Below are 10,489 nucleotides of genomic sequence, written 5' to 3'. Positions count from 1 at the left end.
TATTAATATTATAGTAATTTTAATAAATAAAGTTAAGTATTTTATATATAGCTAATTTAGCTATTATAAGTATAATTACCTTAATTATTATAAAAAAATAAGAATATAGCTTTTATTAATTAAGGCTAATAAAGAAAAGGAGTTTATTTAAAGAGGTATAAAACTTTTTTTATAAAATAAGGCTTAAAAATAATATTAACTTAATGCTAACTTAAGTTTAAAGTAAATTAACTATATATTAATTAATTTAGCATTATAAAAATACTTAAAACTTAAGAAATTCCTATTAATAAAGTAAATTATTTATAATTAAGCATTAATTAATTATAAATTATATAATAAATTTATAATTTTAAGGTTTTAAGTAAGGGAGCTTATATAAAAAGCTTATATTAAAGGATTATAAAAATGCCATTAATTTAGCTATTAAATTATACTTAAATAATTATCTTTTATTAGCTTATTTTAATTAATATATTAAATTATAAGGGCTAAAGCATATTAATTATAAATAATAAGCTAAGCTTTTAATATAATTAAAAGGCGTTAAAGTATAATTAAATAATTAAATAAAGAGCAATATTTAATTTATAATTAAATTATAATATTCTTTATTTTCTATTATATAATTACCTTTTAAAGCTTATTATAAAAACTTAAAAAAAGAGAATATATTATAGTTTAAGCTTTGCTTATTATAATTAATTAATAGGCTTTAGCCTTATAAAAATAAGCTTTGGCATAGGTATAAATAGGGAATAAACCTTCTTCTTTGCACTTTAAATATAAACTCTATTTAAACACCTTATAGCAAATAACCCAAGGCTAGCCCATAATAATATAAGTTATTTTTCTTATAAATATTTAAGTTATTAACTTATATTTAATAAGCATTTTTAATTAAACTTTATAATTTAATATTTATATATTAATTTTATATATATTTTTATTTATTAACTTAATTAATATTAAAGAATTTCTTTATAATTCTTTATATTTATCTTTTTTTTTATATATAAATACTTTATTTATTAAGTTTTATACCTTATTTTATTTTTATTTTTTTTAATTAATTAACGTTTATTTAATTAAAGTTAAAATAAATTAAAATATATTATAAATTAAAAGTTAAATAAAAATATTATTAATTTAAAGAATTAATTTAATTTATATTTAATTTAAATATTATAAATAATAAAAATATAAATTTATAAAATATATTATAAATAAAATATATTTATATAATAATTATAATAATTTATACTTTATAAATTAGTATAATTAAAATATATTTATATATATTTATATTAAAAAAACTTATAATTATTAATTATATATTTAAATAAAATATTTAATTTTTAACTTTTTAATAATAATTTAAATTATTTAATATATTTATTTTTTATAAGCATTTAATATAATTAAATAATATATATACCTTTAATTACTTTTAATTAATTTCATTAATTAATATTTTAAATTTAATAATTTTAAGTTTAATTTAATTTCTTTTTTTATATATTATTTAAAAATATATATTAATTATTTAATTAAAAATTAATAATATAATTATTAATATATTATAAAGAAATAATAATATTAAATATAATAAATATTATAAATTATTAATATTAAAGTATTAATAAGTAAAAATTATATATAATAATATATAATTATTTTTAAATAATTTAAAATTAAAAAAGAGTTTTATAACTTATAATTATAACTTTACTTTTTTTATATAATTAATATAAATATAATAAATTTATTATTAATTAATATATATTACTTTAATTAATAAATAATTTATTATAATTAATATATTTAATTAATTTAAAAAGTTTAATATTATTACTTAATATTAATTTAAAAATTTAAAAATAAAAGTTGATTTAATTTAATATTTAATATAATTTAATAATAATTTTTTTTAAAAATATATAAATTTTAATATAATAATAATTAAATTATATAAAAATATAAAAAATATAAAATAAATAAAATAAAATTCCTTTTTATTTTAATTTAATTTAAATTTAAATTTAATTATAAATTTTATATTTTAATTAATTAATTCAAAAACTTTAAATTTAAATTATTTTTAAATAAAATAACTTTTAAATTATATATATATATAAATTAATAAATAATAAATAAATAAATATTAATAATTAATAATTAAATAATTAAAATTATAAGATATATTATTTTCTTTTAATTAATTATTATATATAAAGCTTTTTATATTTATTATTTTAAAAATTATTTTTATAATAAATATTAAAATTAAAATTATTTTAAAAAAAAATAAATTTTTATATTTAAAATTAATATTTAATTATAAAATAAAACTTATTTTAATATATTATATAAATTAATTTAATTTAAAAAATATTTAAAAATAATTAACTTTATTTTAATTATATTTTAAGATTTTTAAAATTATTAAAAATAATAAATAAAGTTTATTTTAAATTTTAAATTTTATTAAATTATAAATAAAATAAAAAATATTATAGCTTATAAATAAAAAAGGTTAAAAGAATAATAATGTTAATAAGCGGCGTTAGCATTAAGATTATGCCCAAGAGGATGCTTTAGCTGGCGTAAAGCATTAAGTTCGTCATGAATCAAAGGGTGGTGCTTGAGCTGAGGAGTTGGGTCCTGCGCGTGCAGGGGTTCACACTCATGGTCACGGAGACGGAAGTGATGAGGATGCTGCCAGCCATGCACGTCTTCGAGCCCAGGAAACGGGGCCCGTGAAAGAACTAATCGCCGCCATCACGAGGAAGTACACGGGGTATTCTCGTACATAAGCAGAAGGTCGTTGATAAACATTTGCCTTGACACTAAATTCTAATGTGAATACGCTCACCATTGCCAAGACGTCCCCCGTCACGTTCATCGACATGGAATTGCGCATGTGCGCGGAGATGTCCGATTGGTTGGTCGGGCACCTGCGAGGACGGAACCCAGCGCGGTCCAATCAAGATGAACTGCCCCAAGGCCGTGCCTTGCACCGACAGAGTCGGAGCGGATCGCAAACGGGCTCGGCAATTCGCGTGCGAACAAACGGGCGTGCTCGGGGTCGTGTTCTAGGAGGACATCGTGGAGATTGACTGCAGCTGGTAGACCGGCATGCCCACCAACACGACCTTGAAGGTCCGCGCAAGGACAAACGAGGGCAGGGTCACCAAGATCGTCTTGTCCACCTCTTGCACGTGTTCGAGGATAAGATTATGAGGCCGGAGTACAGCACGAGTATGAAGCAGCTCACGGTGCACGCCAGGATTGCCGCCGTAGACGTGAAGATGATGACGAGGAAGTACACGTGCGAGAATAGGAACAGCTACGCGTCCGAGATCGAGTTCATATCCGCCTCACAAACTCCCAGATCAGGATGGTCGTGTGGACGGTTAGCTCCATGGACTCGTTTAAGAGCTACATTAACAAGACGTTCGTCACTGAGGGAAGGGCTTTGGACCACGGTGTGCTCGCCGTGACGGATCTAAAGTAGTACAAGGGGCTGATCACGATCAAAGTTGACGGCGTAAAGGTGCACCTCACCAATGACATGCTTGTGTACATGGACAGGCACGCGCTGGTTGCGTCGTTCAAGGACTCGTCCCAGAGTTTAGGACATTTAAATTTCGTTGACGGCAGCATTCATAAACAGCTTGATCAGGGCCCTGTGTAAACAAAGGTGAATGATTGTCGATAAATACTCCCGCATCTACCATCCACGTGCAATAGTATTGCCTTGGCCGTTGCGCCACCAACCCCTGTGATCATCATAGATCAGAAGGTGCATGTAGACGTGGTTTGCTGGCGGCAGCATTGGCTGAAACCGAAGTTCCCTACATCTAGCACGCACTCGAACTGATAATCACATCAAGTAAGCTACCATTTCAAGTTGAAAGTTTAAGTTAGAGGTGTGCACTTTCATCGCTTACATCCCGCATGCTACCTCCAGAACTCTGGCAGCAGACCTCTGTCTCGTCTATCTCCGGCACAACCTGCTCCATCTCGTTGGAGGTGCAGCAGTAGATCGTCTGAGCTGCAGCGCTGTAAAACAGTGTCTGTGATTAGCCATGTTGAGGGTAGATAAAGCTGGGTTAAATATAAATCGAACCTCGCAGTAAGGAACCATGTGGTGATGAAGGCTGTGGCATGCATTTTAATAGTAAGTGATTAGAAAGAGGGTCAAGGGTATGTAATAATGAAGAAAGGAAGCTGGTAAATAGCGGATGAGTAGTTTGGTTAGATTAGCTGAGGGCAAACCTAATGCTATATTAATATCTAAGAATAAGCAGTCTTTCTGTGAGCCCAGCCTTGCTCAGCCGTGTAAATGAGCTCGTCGGAAAGACCGGAATAAATACACTACGCTACTCGACTCATGAGCCAGAGTTTAATATTTAAGCTAATCGTTTTTAATACAAAAGATAAAGCAACATTATACGAGGTTAATAAGCTAAGATTAGCCAACGTGCATAGCGTTATAAGGCTATAGCATATATAATACTTTGTTGCAGCGTTAGCGTCTCTAGGAGCTTGGGACCTACGTGTTTCCCACTTGGCAACCTTATTTTCAGAATTTTTCGTTCACGTGCATTTTTTATATATGGAAACTAACACATGTCCCCTAGCTTGGGACTATCTCGCATGGCTCACAAGTTACACCCCAGCACGCCCCGGCACACACCAGTTGCTAGGTCCTTGGCCTCTAACTCGGTAGCGAGGAACGAGCCTTCTCCCCTGTCCCAAGTGAGGTCGGTTATCGTGGCCTGATATTCATCGGTGAGTGCCCACGCCTTGTCCCCATCCGGAACCGCCAAGGCCACGTTCATGCGAAGCACTTCATCCCCAGTCCAGCTCCTGTGCACATGCACCACAAAGTCGCCACGCGCTTTTGGCGCATCCGCGCGGCACATCCAGCGGTCCTCCATTGCTGCCGGCTTGAAGCCTCTGAGGAGCTTTTCAACGTCGTTGCGAGAGATACCGAAGTTCCAGGAGCTAGTAGTAGGGTTCTTCATGGCGGTGATGTTCTGATCGAGTCCGATGGCTGGCGTTGCAATAAGTTTGGTAAGTGGAAACGTCAGATCTAGTAAACGGCTGGAGTATTTAATGTGTAAGATGACGAGATAGGTATGTTGCCGACTTTAATTACCTGGAACAATGAAAGAGAGCGGACGCGTACCTTGGGAAGCATAAGCAAATACGTCTTAACCTGCATTTTTATATAAAAACGGAGATTTACATAAACTAAATCGGAGGGTATATAAATATATATCGCCATTAATATATAATTAACGCCTTACCATTAAGTTAATATAAAGTAATATTAAGTTACCCTTAATAATATTAACTTATTATTTTTTTATATTTTTTAAGGTTATAAATTATTTAATTATACTTAATTATACTTAATTATACTTAATTATATTCAATTATACTTAATTATACTTAATTATATAATATATTAATATTTATTTAATTTTAATATATTATAATTTATTTTAATTATCTTTTTTATTAACTTATTATTACTAATAATAATATTTTATATAATTAAATTTATTTATAATAATTAATTAATGCTTTTTATAACCTTTATATATTATTTTTTAATTATTATTCTTATATTTAAAAGTATAATTAATAATAAAATTAAAATAAAAGTTTTTATACTTTTTATTTTAAAAGTTATTAAGTTATTTATTTTATAAGCCCTTATATTACTTATTAATTTTAATAAATATTATTTTATTAAACATTATTATAAAAAAGCTTTTTTTATTTAAAAACTTAATATTTTAATTATATTAAGTTATATAATATAATTTAATAATAAATAATATATATTAATAAGTAATATAGTTTTATAATATTTATTATAATTAATTAACTTTTATTAAAATATATATATTTAATATTAATTAATATAAATTATATTATTAAAAATATAATTTATTATAAATTAATAAAATAAAAATATTTATATTTTTTAATATTAATTAAGTTAAATTTATTATAATATATTTAATATTTAATTAATTAATATTTTTTTATTCTTTTTATAAGTTTTTATATTAAGCTTAATTTTATTATAATTATTATATAATTATTTAATTAATTTAATTTAATTAATTTCTTAATATTATTATATATTTTATTAAATAAATATTTTTCTTTTTATTCTTTTTAAATAAAAGCTTAAAACCCTTTAAATATAATTTATTTTAAGTTATATTAAATTTTTTAATTATTTAATGCTTAATAAATATTATTTTAATATTTTTAAATTTATAAATTAATTTATTTATTATAATAAATAAATATATTATTATTTATATACTTTTTATTAATTAATTAATAACTTTATATTTATTATAAAAAAGTTTGTTTAATAAATAAAGACTTTATTTTTAATAAAACTTAATTAATAAATAATTTATTATATTTTTAATAATTTTTAAAATTATACTTTTTTAAAAAAATAAAAAAGAATTATATTAAAGTTTATTAATAAATATTAAGTTTAAAAATTATAAAATTAAAATCTTATAAAAAGATTTTAACTTTTTTAAATATAAACTTAATATTTTTTATTATAAAAGTTTTACTATAAGCTACTTTAAATATAAAAAAGAAGTTAAACTTAATAATATAATTAATAAAAACTTAAATAAAAAGGTTAATTTTATTATATATATATATATATTAAAAGTAAATATAATAATATATTAATAATAATATTTATATTATTTTTATAATATTAATTAAATTTAATTAATATATAGCTTTTATAATTATATATAATTAATATTTAAAAATTAATTCTTTTTATTAACTTAATATATGTATTAAAATATTAAATTTATTTTAAATTTATTTTATTATTTATTTAATTAATAAAATAATAAATATATTAAATATTTATAAATAATAAAACTAATAATTTATTAATATTAATATATTTAATAATAATTACTTATTTTTAATTATTAAATTAAATTAATTTAATCCCTTTATGCTTATTTAAATATATAATAATTATTAATATATTTATTTTATTTATTATATTTATTATAAAATTAATTTTATTAAAATTATAAAACTTATTATTAATAATATAATATTTAATTAATATATTTTAAAATAATATAAATTAAAGTTTAATAATTTATAAACTTTTATTAAAAACTTTTTAATAATTATATAAATAATTAAACTTTATTTTTAAATTTAATGCTTATTAATAAATCTAACTTTATATAATATATATAAAAGATTAATTACACTTTTTATATTAAAGAATTATAAAAGGAGTTTTTAAGCATTTTATTTAATAATATATTAAATAAAAATTTATTTTTTAATTTACTTAAATTTATATTTATTAATATATAATTCTTTATAAATATATTATTAATTTATTTTATTATTTCTATAATTAAATAAACTTTATTATAAATTTTATTATCTTAAAAGGTTTTAATATTATAATTATTAATTTTTAATATATTAAATATTTAAATAAGTAAATTAATAAAGAGTTAATATTTAATATATTAATATAATTCTTATTAAAAAAATAATTACTTTTATTTAAATTATAATTAATTAAAAATAAGAAATTAAATATACTTAATATTAATTAATGTTAAATTTAATTAATACTTTTACATTAAATAAATATTAAGGTTAATTAAAGTTAATAAATATTATAAATATATATTACTTATTTATATATTTTATTTAATAATAAATAATATTAATTAATTATATAATTAAGTACTTATATATCTTTTCATTTAACTTATATAAATCTTAATATATTTTAATATAGCTTTAATAAGATAATATTTAAAGTATTTTCTTATATTATAATAAGTTAATTATTAATTTTATATTTTAAAGTTATTATAATAATAAAAGATAATTTACCTTAAACTTATCTTTTTCTTAAATTATTCAATATTACGAAATTAATATAACCTTATTTTAAATTGTTTTTATGCTTTTTTCTTAGTTATATTTAATAGTTAAGTATTATTATAATTATAAAAAATTATTTACTTAATAAAAAAAGAAATATTATTTCCTTATAAGCTATAATTAACCTTTAATAAATAGCTTTCCAACATTTAATTAGCAAATACTTTCTTATGGTTATAATAATAGCTAATATTTAATCTTAAGTGTTCTTATCTTAAGTAAGCCAAACTTGGGCAGGGGCTTAGATAGAAACGTAATTGAGTTACGGTGCCGACGATTCGTCATGATCATCATGCTATCTCTCGGGTCAACAATGTTCAGCCATCATGAAGCTCGCTGCTAAGATCGCAGACATGGCATTTGGTTAGGAGAGAAGTACGAAGCATCAGGAGCTCCAGGGAAAGTATAAAGAAGAGTACCCTCCCACCAACGTATCCTCTATATCAGTCCAACTATTATCCTTAACTCCATTGCTCCTGGACTCTGGCTGCTTTCTCAAGACTTGTCTTACACTCCTCCACGTTCGTCACCACTTTTTCTTGCCGCTCGCACGGTTCATCATCAAAATGATAGGCCGTGAGAACATTTTAATTCTGCTTGTTCTCAATCTGTGGGCTGCTCTCTGCAATGCCCAGTTCAGTGTTTGGCGCGCCGATACCAGGACTCCGACCGAGATGCGCGCAGCTGGCCTCTTTGCTCCCAGGGGAGCTAGCCAGATTCTTCAAATTGTCCCAAACGTCAGCATGTACAATCATGCGGTCGGCGCCCCTAACGGCGCAAGTCGGGATAATGATGGCTATGTCTCGACCACCGCCAGTGAAACCACGGCTGTCAACTTCCTCAGGCAGATGTTTAACGGCAACGGCTACGTCTATGAGATAGCGGCGGCGGCCAACTTCATCCAGGTCTCCGGCACGCTCGGTCAGTTCAGCCCGTACCCGAATGAGCAAGAGTACGCGGCGCTCGGCGGCTTCAGCTGGGATCAGGTCATCCGTTGGAGGCATTATACCAATGGCGTCGAGGACTCTTCTGGCCTCCAAGACAACAGCGACTACGAGGGTAGCATCTATAACAATCTGAGGCCCACCAACGGCGAGCCCCGCCTCGCCGGGTTCCCCTCCAACCATCGGGCCTGGGGTATGTCCCCTTGGAATGCATTTGCCCAGGGCGGCTCCGGCTGCAGTGGCAGCGGGGCTCGTTCTCTTCACTCTCGCCAGGGTACTTGCACCCCCAAGGAAGATGCCTACAAATCTGCTCAAAGGTTCATCGACGAGAACTGCTGGACCCAGTCCAACTGTGGCTAATCGCCGAGGATCGACCACGCTGCTTGAGCTGGCGGCCTCAGCGGGGTTACTTTGCATCCAACCATGTATTCTCGGGCAGCAATGACAGATCTAGAACGCCGCATACGCGATCTAATCCGAGGTTGTCGATGTTCTAGATAGGAGACGGAAGGCGATGCGCTGAGGGATGTGTTGAACAAAAGCGACGCCGCAATTGTGGAAAAAGCGAACGCTTAATCCGTCAGCGGATCAAGCCTTATATACTTCAACAGGATGGTCAAGGGCGGGCCACGAAGCTTTCACCGTTGCTGATGCCATTTGAGTGTTATTTATTCTCTTCTATAAATGTCTTTGTTAGATAGTATGGACACATAGTACTGGTAACACACGAGTTCTATTCCATTTGCATCATCCAAGACTCCCATGAAAACTGGGAAGCCGACTCACCTAGATGGGTCCCGTCGATGCACACCTTACGCTAGCAGCCATCTCTTCCGAAACACTTGGACAAGGACTTCTTCCTCCATTCCAGGGTGCCCAATGTGTCGGAATACACGGGGAAACCACTTTTGCTCGGAGGTATAAATGGCATAGAGGATTGTCAGGAGGAGCCATGTCTTCGAATCCTTTATCGCTAGAGATAATCCTTTCTTCGCTGTAATCTCAGACCGATCGTCGCTCTGTCCCTGATCTTGTTGCTGGTTCCAAATAACCCATGCTTTCTCAACTTTCGTCAAGCTTTTGAGCTCCCTAGGGGAATTCGGCAAAACCAGAGCGAACACGATTGCCAGTCCAATAGTCATGACGCCTTCGACGAGAAAAAGCTAGGACTCAGCGGTGGTTAGCTGGTGCGGCCATGAAGTTTTCGGGACCCTCGGAACGCAGACTGGTGGCAAGACCTACCCATCTCCATCCCTCCAGCCCGTGCTTTCCATCTAGCTCCAAATTCCCGATGGCAAGAAGCCCACCGAAGGCGTTGCCTAGTTGGGAACCAGAGTAGAAGAGAGCGGCGCGGAAAGCGTACTGCTTGCGGTTGTAGAAGAGGGAGAGGTAGAACAAACCCCCAGGGAAGAACACGGCTTCCACGAACCCGATGAAGAATCGGGCAGTGGCCAGGCCCGCAAAATCGCGAACTACGGTCTGCGATGCCGATATTACGCCCCACACGCCCATTGCAGTGCATATGTAGACTCCAGGCCACTTGACCT

At 28.2% G+C, this 10,489-nt stretch overlaps 3 protein-coding genes across 3 annotated transcripts; 1 reads left to right on the top strand and 2 right to left on the bottom strand.

The window, feature by feature from the left end:
- Positions 1-3,095: 3,095 nt before the first annotated feature.
- On the bottom strand, positions 3,096-5,033 carry INS49_004364 (uncharacterized protein; the record flags this gene model as incomplete). Its single annotated transcript, XM_043165153.1, has 4 exons — positions 3,096-3,203; positions 3,278-3,349; positions 3,954-4,057; positions 4,703-5,033. The coding sequence occupies 4 exons, from the start codon at positions 5,031-5,033 to the stop codon at positions 3,096-3,098; spliced, it is 615 nt and encodes a 204-aa protein (XP_043017868.1).
- A 3,531-nt stretch (positions 5,034-8,564) lies between these two features.
- Positions 8,565-9,302, top strand: INS49_004363 (uncharacterized protein; the record flags this gene model as incomplete). Its single annotated transcript, XM_043165152.1, has 1 exon — positions 8,565-9,302. The coding sequence occupies one exon, from the start codon at positions 8,565-8,567 to the stop codon at positions 9,300-9,302; it is 738 nt and encodes a 245-aa protein (XP_043017867.1).
- A 452-nt stretch (positions 9,303-9,754) lies between these two features.
- On the bottom strand, positions 9,755-10,454 carry INS49_004362 (uncharacterized protein; the record flags this gene model as incomplete). The annotated part of the gene is made up of 2 exons (XM_043165151.1): positions 9,755-10,105; positions 10,185-10,454. The coding sequence occupies 2 exons, from the start codon at positions 10,452-10,454 to the stop codon at positions 9,755-9,757; spliced, it is 621 nt and encodes a 206-aa protein (XP_043017866.1).
- Between the last annotated feature and the right edge of the window lie 35 nt (positions 10,455-10,489).

Source organism: Diaporthe citri, assembly GCF_014595645.1.
Source record: "Diaporthe citri strain NFHF-8-4 chromosome Unknown scaffold_12, whole genome shotgun sequence".
NCBI lineage: Eukaryota > Fungi > Ascomycota > Sordariomycetes > Diaporthales > Diaporthaceae > Diaporthe > Diaporthe citri.
This window is presented reverse-complemented; position numbering and strand designations above follow the sequence as displayed.